The following is a 15,960-nucleotide window of genomic DNA, read 5'->3' as shown; positions in this document are numbered from 1 at the left end:
GCTATGTGATGGTGTAGGTGTGCCAACACAAAGTGAGGGGGGTGGGGGTGGGGGGGTGGGGTTGTTGCACAACACAGGATATGGGTGAATCAGCAAATGTACTCTCTTTTCCTGACCTGCTTAGGTCATTAAAATGCTTCCTGCACTGCAGCCAAGGCCAGGGCACCATGCTCCTGCTGCTCACCTCTCCTGCTACCTCCAGCCATGCCTTCGTGGTGGCAAAAGCAGGTTTTTTCCTCCTATCACCGGAATATAACACCTCCCTCCTGTATCTCAAGGGATGCATCCGAGAACCTGGATGCTGCCTTTCCACTATGCCCTTCCATTTTGCTTTTTCCTCGTTTCTCCTTCAAAATCCATTTTTGCATTGGCCCTTTAAATACTCTGCTTTAAGTTGCGAATGCAGGTGTGCAGTTCGCCCGCTGCGCAGCTTGGAGAAGTGAAACCCGGAAGTAAAATTAAGTGCCTTCAATTAAGTTGTAATCGCACAATCCGACCCACTCAAATTACTTCCGAATTTCCCATGCGATTATTTACCCACCCGCTGACTTCCCGCCTCCATACTAAAATCATGCCCAATGTATCTGGATGCCGTGGCCTTGAATTTTACGGAGGGGCGGGAATGGTACACGGGAGCCCGGTACCTGGACAGTTTGGGGATGTGGAGGCCCTGCCGATCTTAACAGCAGGGCCTCATTTAAATAAATGTTCCCGGAGTCCCGCCCAACACCCGGCCAGATTCACTAACTGGCAGGAGCGGGAATTTGGTGACAGGAAGCCACAACTGGGGACCTGTGCGAATGGTCCCTGGCAGTCAGCGGGAGGAAGAGTCTTGAGGGCGAATGGTGATCGGGGGTGGGGGGGGGCGGTGGGTGGGTGGGGGGAGGCCAGGGCTGGAGTCTTGAGGCTGATCAGAGATCTAGGGTGGCGGGGTGGGGGGGGGGGGGGGTAGAGGCCAGTGCTGGGGAAGTCCATCGGCCCTCCTCGTAAGCGGTTGTAAGTCAGGCTAAAGACCTGTCCACATAAAAGTACCTTTTGTTACAGAAACAACCCGAGACAAGACTGTTACAAACTTGCAAATGTAAACATCAACCGTGAAGAATCACAATCTGCTCAATGTAAGGCAAGATAATACTCTGACGGAGTCAAATATCTTGCTCTGGACAGACAGCAGTGGGAGAAAAGGGTTGCCTCATGTGCCAATAGACACAGGAGACTCTAAATAATTAACTAACTAACTTGCAGTCTTAGAGCAGTGTTGTCCAATACGTTAGCCACTAGCCATATGTGGCTAATTGGGAATCCAGATGTGGCTAATTGCATTTCTGATTAGTAAATAAAAAGAGTAACAGACATTGTCGTTGGGCACGTGATCTCAATACTCATTCACATGGCGTATGCATGTGTACTTTAATCTTTTTGTGTATTTATTGCAGAGTGTGCACGTGCTTTTTGATTGTTATGACTGCTTTACCTCCTTGGTTACTGAATGGTAATAGGGGTTTGTTAAGTAAAGATACACATGTGAAATACATTTACCCGTGTGAATATATGCAAGGGGTTTTCTACTAAAATTAGTGCATGTGGCTAAAACGGTGTTGCTGTAGCCACACCTATGGCTAGTCAGCAATTTCTATTGGACAATACTGTGTTATAATGATGGCAGTAAGCTGTGAGGTGCTGACTTCCTCCGGTTCTATAGAATCCAACTCAGCTTCATGTGGCATACCCAAAGAAACAGAAGAGGAATAATTACAGTGCTGTCTTGGTGACAGCTGTTAAGATGTAGCTATCTACTGAATGATTTACCTGAGGAAGGAGGAAGCCTCCGAAAGCTTGTGAATTTAAAATAAAATTGCTGGACTATAACTTGGTGTTGTAAAATTGTTTACAATACTGAATGATTAACATGGATGTGTGCATCAGTATATGGTTTGGTTCCTGTGAGTGAATGAATAGGATGAGAGAAAAGAAAATGTGTGGTAAGTTTGCTACAAAACCTAAGCTGGCCCAGGCCTCCTACATTTCCATTCCTTGCTTCACGAGCCCCTTCTCAAAGAGGGTAGGAGGATGGAGGTTGGAAGTTCCCCCTCTTGTGCATTTTCTTTCCCTCTTGTAATGTGCAGTCTTCTGCAGAGTATAAGAAGCTAACAAATAGAAATTGGCAGGAGCCTATACAGGGATACTCATGTCTCAGCGTGTAGCCAATAATGGGTGTGATTATATAAACATCCATCATGCGGGTACAGTACATGTAAGGATTTATCAGGGGAATAGCAGTTTAGATGTGAGGGAAGCTTACTGGGAAAGGGAGCTGCTACGAAGTGTATCCTGTTGCATAATGGATGTTCATAGGAAGTATTCAAAGTACTGTAAGACTGTATGAACGTGAGATACATGTACATGTGCACGTCATGCATACTTAATACCTTGGCAAACTTTGTGACGTGATTAAACTTTTTGTGAACTACAGCCAGATCACTGATTAATTCAGTTGCCATTAATATGTGTTGCCACTTCCAGTCAGGTATCCTGAGCCACCTGTCTTGCCATCCAATGACTGTCTGCAGGAAAGAACATCTCCCTTCTCTGGAGCACTTGCTGCAATAATATTTCTACTGCCTCACCAGTAAATCAGGGCGCCTGCTTCTGGGGCAAGTGCTCGTGGGCATGGATTTAACTTCTGTATTTTGACGATGTCACGAGTCTCCTTTGCTGACAAAAGCAGATATGCCCCTTTAAAGTGATGCAGCACATGATTCAAACCCACTATTGGGTGAATTCCCAATGAGAGGCATTATTCACGCTGGGAGTTCGCCCATAAAATGTTAATTGGGACAACACTATATGTAGTCGGATGTGTGCACATAGCACATCACCTAGCTACTGCCTCAGCAGAGACCACACATGAAAATGATTCAAAAGGTATTGAAGTACCTATGATATGAAAAGTAGCAGAAACATATTGAAAGCCCACAAGATATAAGTTAGATTCCATGACTGCGCTGACATAATGGGGTCGATATTAACCCAGACTGGGGGGGGGACTAAAAATTAAAAATCGGGGAATGTATCCCCAACCTGCCACCTCCGTGCCCTTTGCCATTTTTGTGGCGGTGGGTTGCCACATGTGCGAGTGTTCCAGCTCGGAGAGGTGGGACACTTCATTCTAATATTTAAATCGGGTTCTCACAGTGCAGTTGGGAGCCTGGTTTAAATTTAACAGTTGCTGGCTGGGTTTCCCAGTGCTGGGTTTCCTCGACAGCGAAAAGGAGACGGGAGCAGCCGGCTCCAGAAGGTAAGTGCTTTTTAGGGCACTCCTTGTGGGCCAGGAAGAGCAGGAATGTTCCCCCCGACCCCTCAAGCAAACTTTCTGCTGATCGTAGCCTCTCCCCGCTGCCGTGATCTGCGACCTCCCCCCACACAACTCTTGATTTCCGGCCCACCCCACAATCGGCTGACCACCGCCCCCCCAACCCTTGATCCCGACCACCAATCTCGCCCTCCCTCCCGATTGCCGCCCGCCACTTCCAAGCCCTGATCCCGAGCTTCGATTGCCGGCCTCCTGCGCTGGCTTTCCCGTCCGGCAGCCGGCCAGCCTGTCAATCTGGGAAACGAAATTTAAAAATGATAATACGGTCCTGCCGTTAAATTCGGCAGGACCTCCGCGTCTCCGGGATCTCCGGGTTTCGCCCCCCGCTACCGCACTCCCCCATTCCCTCCCCGTAAATATCACCGCCAATAATTCACAAATGGCAATCTCATGATCTGTGAGTGAGTCACGGTCAGCGTTCTGCCACATGTGGGATATAGAACATGTACCGTAGCTCCTAATATCATATCAAGGGGGAACCAGTGGATGTAGTCTTCTTGGATTTTCAAAAGGTATTTGATAAGGTGCCACATAAGAGATTGTTACACAAGATTAGGGCTTGTGGGATTGGGGATAATATATTAGCATGGATTAAGGATTGGTTAACAGACAGAAAACAGAGAGTAGGAATAAATGGGTCATTTTCAGGTTGGCAGGTTGTAACCAGTGGGGTGCCGCACGGATCAGTGCTTGGGCCTCAGCTGTTTACAATCTATATCAATGACTTAGATGAGAGGACCGAGTGCAATGTATCCATGTTTGCTGACGATACAAAACTAGGTGGGAAAGTAAGCTGTGAGGAGGATGCAAAGAGGCTGCAAAGGGATATAGGCAGGTTAAGTGAGTGGGCGAGAAGATGGCAGATGGAGTATAACGTGTGGAAATGTGAAATTATTCACTTTGGTAGGAAGAATAGAAAAGCAGAATATTTTTTAAAAGGTGAAAGACTAAGGAATATTGATATTCAGAGGGATTTGGGTGTCTTTGTACACGAATCACAAAAAGTTAACATACAGGTACAGCAAGCAATTAGGAATGCAAATGGTACATAAGCCTTTATTGCAAGGGGGTTGCAGTATAAGAGCAAGGAGGTCTTGCTGCAATTAAAAGGGGCTCTGATGAGACCACACCTGGAGCACTGTGTACAGTTTTGGTCCCCTTACCTAAGGAAGGATATACTTGCCTTAGAGGCGGTGCAACAAAGGTTCACTAGATTGATTCCTGGGGTGAGAGGGTTGTCCTATGAGGAGAGATTGTGTAGAATGGGCCTATAATTTCTGGAGTTTAGTAGAATGAAAGGTGATCTCATTGAATTCTTAGAGGGCTTGACAGGGTAGATGCTGAGGGGCTACTTCCCATGGCTGGAGAGTCTAGAACTAGGGGTCGTAGTCTCAAGATAAGGGGTTGGCCATTTAGGACCAAGGTGAGGAAAAATGTCTTCACTCAGAGGATTGTGAATCTTTGGAATTCTCTACCCCAGGGCTGTGGATGCTCAGTCATTGAGTATATTCAAGACTGAGATCAATAGATTTTTGGAAACTAAGGGAATCAAGGGATATTGGGATAGAGTGGAAAAGTGGAGTTGAGGTAGAAGATCAGCAGTGATCTTATTGAATGGTGCAGCAAGCTCGTGCTACTCCTGCTCCTATTTCTTACGTTCTAATATTGTGTCTGTATCGCAAGTTAGTTCTGGAAATAAAACAATCCAGATATAAATATCAATTTTAAGTGAGAACTAAATTGATGCAGAGATTGTGAATAACACCCTGAAATGTAAGAGGTAGTTCATGAAGATTATCTCATCAGGTGTGGCATAAATAACATCAGATCCTGCTGGATCGAAACATCTGCACTTGCCCCACTAGAACTAAATCCAGCACTGCTTCCTTCCTCGTTGGACTGGAAGCATACTGATCAAGAAAGTTCTCCTGTACACATTTCAGAATTCCTCCCCCTCCTTGCCCTTTACTGTTTTTTTCCCCAGTCTATATTAGGATAATTGAAGTTCCCCATTATCGCTACTCTGATGGGCGGAAATTGCAGTGAACGGTGACCGACCCACACTCACCGCTTCTTACATACTAACTTACCCATATTGTATCCGTGGTCTTTACTGTGGGAACTTCCTCTAATAGGAACCTGAAAACAGTCCAGCGTTTACTCGCACAAAACTAGGACCTATGAGCGCGATGAGAGGAGCTCTCTCTCCCCCCTCAAACAATCAGATTGCAGCATTCTTGATGAGCCGCGAAGAGTCAAAAACCAGGAAGTGAAAACTACAACAGTAAAATCAATTGTAAAAACACTTAGAGAAACAAAATAAAGAGATTGTAAGAAATATCGAATTAAAAGACAGAGATGAAAGAGACAGAAAGAATAAGTGAAACAATAAAAATTTAAATTTTTTAAAAAATGTCCAACAACTATTAGAATCGCAATGCGACTCTATATTTTAAAATTTAATTTTCAGTGCCAGAAAGGTTATTTGGCAGTTATTAATACTTACCATGTTGTTAAAACTTAGTTTAGACCTGATATTTTTAAATGTACCTGTTTTGTGGTGATATTAATCACTTTCCAGCTGGGCAGATGAGCAAGTTGCTGCTTTTTCAATGATTTCACTGATTGCAGCCGGTGATATACCTTTAATTTGAAGCTGTTATATCACCGGCAAACCAGTAGGAGCAAGTTTTGGATTTCGTCGTTTCACTGCGCATGTGCGAACAGTGGAACTTCCTCCTCCATTTCGCCACTAAGATGGTGAGTGCTATTCAGCTCACCGTTATTTTGCAAGCAATTTCTGCCCCATAGAGTCCTTGAGGGATCTGCACGTAGATATTGTGATATCATAACCTCATGTCTGTGTCCTCTGATAAAATCACCTTGTTGGTTTGGCAGCAGGTAATGGCCCAGAATTTGCTGGTGTGGGGCATCTCGTGACATGCCCTGTTTGTTAGGTTTTTCTCCTCACCCTGCTTCTTGAGATTTTTTTTGCACTGCAAATTGCTGTAAGTGCGAGCTGATAATGGTGCAGTGAGGTTAAAGGAGCATCTAAGACCTTGGTGAATGACAGGACCAACAGTCTATCTCCTTAACCAATGAGATTTAAGGATTGAGAAAGAAACATAGGAACGATGGAGAAGGAAATAGGGTGAATGAGAATCAAATTAGATACAGAAAGAGAAATAAAGAGAAGGAAAGAAAGATTGGATTAAGAGAGAGACGAAAAAGAGACAGAAAGGAAAAGTAAGATTAAAATTTAAAATTTAAAAAGCCTCTTGGAACAATTTATTACCTGCAGTTGTGAGACTCCACAATGCCAACTGTTCCGTTTCTGGGCCTCCGAGGTTGATTGGCGTTGCAGGAACATAAATGTCATCATTAAAAGGGTCCTTACGTCGTTAAGCTTAATTAGTTTAACAGCGCAAATGCAGCAATTTCTTGAAACTCATGCGGAGGTTGACGGCAAGCTCCAGTTTTTGCGCGGATAACGGTGGAGCGGCGCAAATCATCCAGCAATTTACGGCGATTCGTAACTTACGATGTATCTCTTCCTTACCACAAATTGCTGCGTTATTCACACACTAATAATGCACATTAAACTCACCGTTATTTTCCCAGCAAATTCTGGGTTAAGTTTATGACATATCAGATAAAAGTAGAACATGCTGGAAATATATAGAAGGTCTGTGTATTTCCAGCATTTCTCATTTCTGTTTTTAATTTAAGATTTCCAGCATTTGCAGTTTTTCCTTTTTATTATGCCATAAGAGGCCCGCCGGGTATGGAGAATGAAAATTGGATGCTATGCCCTTTGTAAATACTATAGATTTATTCGCATGAAAACATTCTGCAAACACAGCCTAGCAAAAAGTTATTAATAGCAACTTTTCATAAGTTACATTTGTTAACACAATGTAGCAACAACTCTTTGACGACATCAAAACCTGAACCTTACTCTTTGACGTTTGAATCGACTTTGTTTTCAGTTCTTTTCCAGCGAAGCTTCCGTAGCGGTGACACGCGATTGGCGGATTGTGTGAAAGAGTCGGGAGGGGGAGGTTTTGGAACGGCCCGGGCCACATTCGAATCGATTGGTGTGAAGGAGTCGGGAGGAGGAGGAGGTTTTTGGAACTGTCCGGGCCACATTCGAATCGAGCAGTTAGTGAATTGTAAGTTCCAACTGTGTAGTGTGCAGCACAAGATCCGCTCACTCACTCACTCGCTCGCTCGGGGTTGCGGCGGGGATGTGAGGCCTGCTGAGAGAATCCGTGCCTGTGTGAAGTTTGTATCTGAGCTGATACTGGGGCCTGGTGAACTCCAGCCTCTTCCTCTCTGTTTACATTCATCTTTTTTTTTAACTGTTTATTAAAGGTACCTGCTGGTATAAAAAGACAGACCTTAATATATAATCATTTGTATGAGAGTTCCATAAATATCCTACTTAGAATTATACAAGCGTCTACAACACAGAAACAGGCCACTCGGCCCAACTGGACTATCTTGGCGTTTATGCTCCACACGAGCCTCCTCCCACCCCTCTTCATCTAACCCTATCTGCATATCCTTCTATTCCTTTCTCCCTCATGTATTTATCTAGCTCGCCCCTAAATGCATCTATGCTATTCACCTCAGCTATTCCTTGTGATAGCCAGTTCCACATTGCTCATAAGGAAATTTCTCCTGAATTCCCTATTAGATTTTTAGGTAACTATCTTATATTTTTGGCCCCTAGATTTGGTTTCCTTTCTCTTCACCCCCTCCCCCCCCCAAGTGGAAACATTTTCTCTACATCCACCTTATCAAACCCTTTCATAATCTTAAAGACCTCTATTAGGCCACCTTTCAGCTGTCTCTCTTCCAGAGAAAAGAGCCCCAGCCTGTTCAGCCTTTCCTGATAATTATATCCTCTCAGTTCTGGTATCATCCTTGTGAATTCTTTTGCACTTTCTCCAGTGCCTCTATATCCTTTTTATAACATGGAGACCAGATCTCTGCAGCGGTGAGGGAATATGTTGGAGTAGTATTGTCTTGTGGTACTGGGGAATGAGCTTTGGCTTTTAGTCATTTTTCTATTGGTTAACCACTTTAAAATCAAAATGCACCACTGTAAGATGATGTATGACAGCCACATCTCATTTTGTCAGTGATGGTAGTCTTGTAAAAAGATTCTACTCACAATAGCAGCATAACGATTGTGCTTAAACCAGACTTATTTGTTTATGGTAGGAACACAAGTTGCTGCAGCTTAATTTTAACATTTTGTATCAACGAGCGGATTAATGCACAGCACCAAGGTGAAACTCACCATACAGTAGAAAAACTGCTGGATCAGTTTCATTTAAGTGTAGTATATTGTGATATGATTTGCATTATTAATGCAGTGTCTAAACATTTTACTTGCCTTTTCTTGTCATTTTACTACATGCAGGTTACTAAGGCCATTAAAAAAGGCAAACCAAGTACTGGGGGTCATTTCTTGAGGCATAGAAATGAAAAGCAGAGAAGTTATGTTAAACTTGTATAGAACCTTGGTTAGACCACACGGAGTACTGTGCACAGTTCTGGTCTCCATATTACAAAAAGGATATAGAGGCATTGGAGAAGGTGCAAAAAAGATTCACGAGGATGATACCAGAACTGAGAGGATATACTGATCACGAAAGATTAAATAAGCTGAGGCTCATTTCTGTAGAAAAGAGAAGGCTGAGGGGTGACTTGATAGAGGTCTTTTAGATAATGAAAGGGTAGATGTAGAGAAAATGTTTCCACTTGTGGGGGAGTCCAAAACTAGAGGTCATCAATATAAGATAGTCACTAATAAATCCAATAGGGAATTCAGGAGAAACTTCTTTACCCAAAGGGTGGTAAGAATGTGGAATGTGCTACCACAAGGAGTAGTTAAGGCAAATAGCATAGATGCATTTAAGGGGAAGCTAGATAAGCACACGAGGGAGAAAGGAATAGAAGAGTATGCTAATAGGATCTTGCTGGCATCTCAATACAATTTCTCCAGGTCTTTTTGTATAACCAAACTTTTTAAAAAAAAAACAAAAGAAAGATAAAACGAATCTGCATTTATAGCACCTTTCACATCCTCAGGATGTCTCAGTGTTCACAGCCATTGAAGTACTTTTGAACTGTACTCAATGAGGCAATGTAGGTAAACACGGCATCAATTGGTGCACAGTAAGGTCCCACTAATAGCTATAAAATAAATGACCAGATAATCTATTTTAGTAGTTTTGGATGAGGGATAAATGTTGGCCAGGACATCAGGAGAACTTCCCTGTTCTTCAAGTAGTGTCATGGGATGCCCTGAGAGGGCAGATGGGGCCTTGGTTTAACGTCTCACCTAAAAGATGGCACCTCCGCCAGTGCAGCACTCCCTGAGTAAGTGTCGGCCTAGATAATGTGCTTACGTCTCTGTTGTGGGGCTAGAACCCATTACTTTCTGACTCGGAGGTGAGAGTATTACCACTGAGCCTAAGGTTGGCACTTAAAGTAACAAAGTTAGAATCATAGAATCATTACAGCACAGAAGGAGACAATTTGGCCCATCAAGCCTGTGCCGACTCTTTGTAAGAGCAATCCAGTTAGTCCCATTCCCCCGCTCTTTCCCCGTAGCCCTGCAAATTTTTTCTCTTCAAATATTTATCCAATTCCTTTTTGAATCTGCATCCACCACCCTTTCTGGCAGTGCATTCCATATCATAACTACTTGCTGCGAAAAAAAAAAGTTTTTCCTCATGTTCTTTTGCCAATCACCTTAAATCTGTGTCCTCTGGTTCTCGACCCTTCTGCCAATGGGAACAGTTTCTCTTTATTTACTTTATCTAAACGCTTCTATCAAATGTCCTCTTAACCTTCTCTGATCTAAGGAGAACAACCCCAGCTTCTCCAGTCTATCCACGTAACTGAAGTCCCTCATCCCTGGAACCATTCTAGTAAATCTTTTCTGCACCCTCTCCAAGGCCTTCACATCCTTCCTAAAGTGTGGTGCCCAGAATTGGACACAATTGTGGCTGAATCAGTGTTTTATAAAGGTTCAAAACAACTTCCTTGCTTTTGTACTCTATGCCTCTATTTATAAAGCCCAGGATCCTGTATGCTTTTTTAACCGCTTTCTCAAGGTTGACTTTAATTTCTTCCTAAAAGCACCTGAGAATTTTCTCCACATTCAATTAAACTATTGAACTCCAGTTATGTTGCTTGTGGACAAAATTTTTTGAAAAACAAATTCTCTGCCCAAACCTGTCATTCTGCTTGTCTTCTGCTCTTTCTGTCTCTCCCTCCCCCACTCATGGGCATGATTTGCAAATGTGCAGAAACTGTAGTTACTTCTTTGAAAAGTGAATTACTTATGCTAGTTGTATTATTGAGAACATGTTTCTTTTCTTATGCAGGTGTATAGGCTGAAGGATACAAAATGAGCCTGCGAAAACAAACTCCCAGCGATTTTCTAAAACAGATCATAGGGAGACCAGTGGTCGTGAAACTGAACTCTGGTGTGGATTATCGAGGTAATATATATTGGCCCACCTAGATTCTTGAGAAGTGCCAGAGTAAAAAGAGCAGTTGTAATGGGCACATCTTTAAGAGGAGAAGGAATAAAACTTAATCAAGTTACCTTGAGACCACCACAGAGTTCCTGCTACTTAAAAAAAAATTAAGATATGTTTGTACTGTTGCTTTTTTGGTGCATGTTGTATATGGAAACTGAAGGGCTGTTTTCCACTTTTTAAAATGAATTTAAATTAGTGTTTCAGTACTAGATTCTCCTGCTTATAAATAGCTTTGCCTGCAATGATAAAGCATTTCAGCATTTGCTTCTGATGCCACTCTATTATCAACTAACTGAAGGCTTGTAGTACTGTAACAAGATGGATGTTATCCATTTTTTTCCTTTTCCTCTTTCCCTCCTCACCTACCTCAATGAAGATATGGAACATGCCACTTAGGCAGGATGTTCTAACTAATGAAGGGATGAATTCTTCCTCGGCCCAAGTGTCAGTTGAAACTTGTAATCTTCCATTTTAAAATGGAGATTAGTTCCATTGTAACAGACAATTTTAGGGAGTATCTTGTTGAGGAATAGTTCTTATAGAATCCTTTTTATTGTATATTTTTATTCCAGTGTGATATAAGGGGTGATATTCTTGTGTTGCCATCTGATGTCACTGAGTGAAGTCTATAGGCTGTGGCAAAAAATTATTGTTCTGTCAAATCCACATTTATCCTGATGTATGCAAACTGTTACCAGGTTGCATGAAGCAGTATTGTAACCAATCACATTGAACGTTCTTGTACTGGATTGTAATGCATTTAATTGTACCTGTCTCATATTTGCCAGGTGTTTTGGCTTGTTTGGATGGCTATATGAATATTGCATTGGAACAAACGGAAGAATATGTAAATGGTCAACTTAAAAACAAGTACGGTGATGCATTTATTCGAGGCAACAATGGTAAATTTACTTTTACTTCTTCTGGATAAAGGCTTTTGAAAAAATTCTCTTCTTGTAATGCATTTTGCATGTGCGTCTGTTGCTTTCTGGCTTTCTGTTTTTCTTACTGTCTATTTTGTTTCTTTCTCATTGTCTTTTCTCTTTCTGGAAGAAAAATATGATGCTTGCTTTTAAACGTGTTATGGCTGTGGTCTTGGTAGAGCTGCAGTGGCAACAGTTGTGAGCTTTGCTGTGCATACACACAAATACCACTTTACCTGATCTCATTCCTGGATATTTTCCCTAGTCACGCTATGGAGGTTGCTATCAACTGATCCATTTGGGGAGCTTGTATTTTTCTTTCTGTTCTGTGAGAATGAAATATTCTGAGACATGGCCTAACGGCCCATGCTTGCTTGTGTCACTGAGCAACATACACCGCCTGAGCCACTTCACAGTCCCTCATCATCTGTCAATGGTGCTGTGTTTTTCTTTAGAAGGTTTTTCTTCTAATTGTGCATTCCATTTGCAATTTTAAATCAAAGTATTTAAACTATTCAAAATGGTCACAACCACTAATTAAATTCCCCCTTTCTTTTTTACTCTACCAAGCATACCACATGCCTGATGTAATATGCTGCTCTGATGTCCTATTGAAAGAAGGACCTTGGACCATGAGAAAAGTAACTCTTAGCAAACTATCCAGTAATACAAATGTCAGTGATTTTAGAGACTGGGAACAAGGATCTTTCTAGACTGAGAAAGTCTGATAAATGTAATGCTATTCTGGCAGATTAACTAGTCTGTCTGTCTATCTCTTTACAAAGTAATACTAGTTTAAAAACCTCCCCCAGGAAAATGAGTGAAAGCAGTCTTGACTGATATGTTCATCGATGGTATGTTGAAGATGAGAAAACAATCAGCTCACTCAGCGACAAAGCATTCAATTTTTAAACTAGTATATTAAATGCAGTAAATTTGTCGCAGTATCACCTTTTCAATGGAAAGCTGCCATTGATAGTTCAGAAGAAAGCTACCTCCCTCTGTATGACATGGCTGGAATATGTGGATTGCTTCAGTTTGAGAAGTTAGTTTGTTTCATCTAGCCCTTGCGTTAACCACAATAATGGCTTCTGTATTTATTAATAACTTTGATGTTTAGTCTATTTATCTGAAACTTGAGAATCTTTACATTTTTTTTCTTTTTCTTTCAGTGTTGTATATAAGCACACAGAAGAGAAGACTTTAGAAGATGTTGTGTACCAAAAGTTTTGTGTTTGATTTTTTAAAAAGAAAATACAGTCTTGTTCCACTGTGCTTTTCAAATTTTGGTTATCTGCAGTACATAAGTTATAGTTTTTCATGAATAAGAATGATTTACATTTTCTGGAAATATTTGTTCTTTATTTTGGTACACTTTCTCTCTGAAGTGGATGATGGCTATGATGTTTGTAACAAACATGAAGTGTCCTCCAGGCAGGCACTGGCCTGTTTTGGAAGTACTGTGCACAATTAAAGCTAAATACCTGTTTAGGGAGGAGTTAATGCACTGCTGAAAATGTTGTGAATAAAGGACTTGATGTACATGTCTCACTTTGTTGATTTAAGTTCAATACCATAACAATAAAAAAATGTAGTTTGCAATTTATAGTGAAATTATAAATGCTGCATCTTTTCATGACTTTTAAGATTTTGCTTTAAATAGCAAATAGCAGCAATCTTCTCCCTAGGCTGTTTGTGGCAATTAACAATAGACTAGTACAGAACTATTGATATTACACAGGGTCTTGGTACAGAGTAGGTAATCCACATTGTGCTGTAATGGCAGGCCTATATAATCTTTAATCTGCATTGGATGATACAATTTTAAAAAGAAATAGCTTCTTTCTCCCATAAGCCTTTGTGTTGATATATAATCTTTTTATTCCAGGCTGACACAGTGCACTGGAGCTGCATCTGTACCTCCAGAGTTGAAGCATGTGTGTATTTTTTTCACCCACAGTCCTCAATGTGGTGAGTTAGCAATCTTCCAATAGGACAGTGAGCACAGACAAGTTACTTCCCTGCAGTGGGGGGAAATCCAAGGGAGAGTCACCCTAGGGCCACCTTGCACACCTCCATTATTAGGATTGTCAGAGGCCTTGGAGCAAGATTCCCTGTCCACTCATGGTTGGGGATAGTATGTGGTGTGGGGAGATAACTGAACGGGCAACGGAGGAAGTAATAGATGGATATCTAAAAGTGAGAGTGCCACTATTTGAGAGTTATTAATCTAGAGGAGAATTAGAAGCAAGTAAGTCTTGAAATCTAACCTCCATTGTTCTGGATATGCTTGATTCTGTTCATTTTGTAGTTTTAGGCTTTTTTAAACTGCTGGTGATCTTTTGAGCTGGTGAAAGTTATTGGGCTTTTTGCATTCTGCTTTGAGTTCCAGTGTTTTCTAACTTTGATGTTGCAATAACCATTTAGAAAATGTTCACTTTATAAATGCACATAATATCAGATAAGCTGGTTTTACTTTTCATGGCTCATACACCATCTCTCATATGTTGGGTACCAATTCCTGGCCTTTGAGAAGTTGACTTCAAACCAACAGTACATAAAGTAGGAACAGTTTTTACATTATTAGTGGTAAATTATTTTTATCCCTTAAAGTTGTCAGCTTGTGGGTAATGTATGGGCAATGCCACTAAAGCTGAGAAGAGTTGGTACATCTAGCCACAGGTTTTGGATGAAGATCAGGAGGAGATATTCCCGAGCTCCTCAGGAGTAGATCAGGTGTAAACAGAACTTCTGTAACATGGCTGCCTCCCCCCACCTCCACCTTAGTTCATCTACTACCTAAACTCTCATGCACGCCTTTGTCACCTGCAGACTTGAGGGGGCCGATTTTCGTTTCACTATTGTTCTGTTTACACCTGTAACCAGAGTGGTAGAAGGATGAAAATTTTAAAAAGTAAAATTCCCAATGTCTTTTGCTGGAGGTCCGCTCGTTCTGATTTTTGATTGCACCTCGATTTAGGTAGCAGGTGCTCCTGCCAGAAGGAAATAGGCATCAAATGACGCAGTTAAGATGCCGGTGTCATTTTTGTCTCTCTTTGTATTGCTACCACTAGTTCCTCAACCCACTGACAAACCATGGGCGGTACAAGTTGAAGTATTTAAAATACTCACCTACTCAGCTAAAATGCAGCAATGTTTTGGGAGACTTTGCTTCTATTTTTGGTTACTTAGATGATTCTAAAGTACTTTTAGTGGCTGTACAACTTTCTGAACTCTTAAGGGGCTTCTGGCAATTCCATCCTGGCTAGAGGAAGAGCATGAGGAAGGAGCAAACATGCATGGAGAGTCAATAGAAGGAGTGTGTGCAGGAGTTCTTATCCTCCCAGTAGAATTTCTAGGCCTAAGACAAGATATGCATATTCCTGAGATGTCCAGAAGGAGGCTGTGCTTCTGTAGGAAGGCTCACAGATTTATGTCACCTGGAACAATCAACAAGTTGCATTTATATAGCACCATTAACAGAAAAACGTCCCAAGACACTTCATGGGTGTAATCGGACAAAATGGACACCGAGTCGAAGAAGGAGATTTTAGGAAGGGTGACCAGAAGCTTGGTCAAAGAGGTGAGTTTTAAGGACAGTCTTAAAGGTAGAGAGGGAGGTGGAGAGGTGCAGGGGTTTAGGGAGGGAATCCCAAAGCGTAGGGCTTAGACAAATGAAGGTATATCTGCCAATGGTGGTGCGAAAGGAAGGTGGAATGCACAAGGGACCAGAGTCGAAGGGAGAGTTCTGGGAGGGGATTTAGGGTAGAGGAGGTTACAGAGGTTGGGAGGTGGAAGGTCATGAAGGAATTTAACATGAGGATGAGAAATTTAAATTGGAGGCGTTTGGTGACCCATCTCCCATGTAGGTTAGCAAGAACAGGTGACGAGTGAGTGGGACTTGGTGCTGGATAGGATATGGGCAGAAAAGATTTGACGACCATGGTTTATAGACCATACAGGATGGAAGGCCAGCCAGGAGCGCATTGGAATAGTCGAGTGTGGAGGTGACGAGGCTTAGATGAGAATTTCAGCAGCAGATGGGCTGAGATGGGATGGAGGTGGAAGTAGACAGCCTTTGTGATGGAGAGAATATTGG

The 15,960-nt window shown here is 42.0% G+C and overlaps 1 protein-coding gene across 1 annotated transcript; it reads left to right on the top strand.

Moving 5' to 3' along the window:
- Window positions 1–6,118: 6,118 nt before the first annotated feature.
- On the top strand, window positions 6,119–13,408 carry lsm6 (LSM6 homolog, U6 small nuclear RNA and mRNA degradation associated). The gene is made up of 5 exons (XM_067968364.1): window positions 6,119–6,133; window positions 7,363–7,545; window positions 10,780–10,896; window positions 11,727–11,840; window positions 13,034–13,408. Exons 3-5 carry the CDS (start codon window positions 10,803–10,805, stop codon window positions 13,066–13,068), a joined length of 243 nt encoding a protein of 80 aa, XP_067824465.1. The 5' UTR covers window positions 6,119–6,133; window positions 7,363–7,545; window positions 10,780–10,802; the 3' UTR covers window positions 13,069–13,408.
- The last annotated feature ends 2,552 nt before the right edge of the window (window positions 13,409–15,960 follow it).

The sequence above is a fragment of the Heptranchias perlo genome, chromosome 1, assembly GCF_035084215.1.
Source record: "Heptranchias perlo isolate sHepPer1 chromosome 1, sHepPer1.hap1, whole genome shotgun sequence".
In the NCBI taxonomy this organism is placed as follows: Eukaryota; Metazoa; Chordata; class Chondrichthyes; order Hexanchiformes; family Hexanchidae; genus Heptranchias; species Heptranchias perlo.
This window is presented reverse-complemented; position numbering and strand designations above follow the sequence as displayed.

Coding starts and splice junctions, on each gene's coding strand:
- lsm6 (XM_067968364.1), top strand. CDS start 10,803: ATGAGCCTGCGAAAACAAACTCCCAGCGATTTTCTAAAACAGATCATA. Junction 10,897..11,726: donor CTCTGGTGTGGATTATCGAG/GTAATATATATT, acceptor CATATTTGCCAG/GTGTTTTGGCTTGTTTGGAT. Junction 11,841..13,033: donor ATTTATTCGAGGCAACAATG/GTAAATTTACTT, acceptor TTTTTCTTTCAG/TGTTGTATATAAGCACACAG.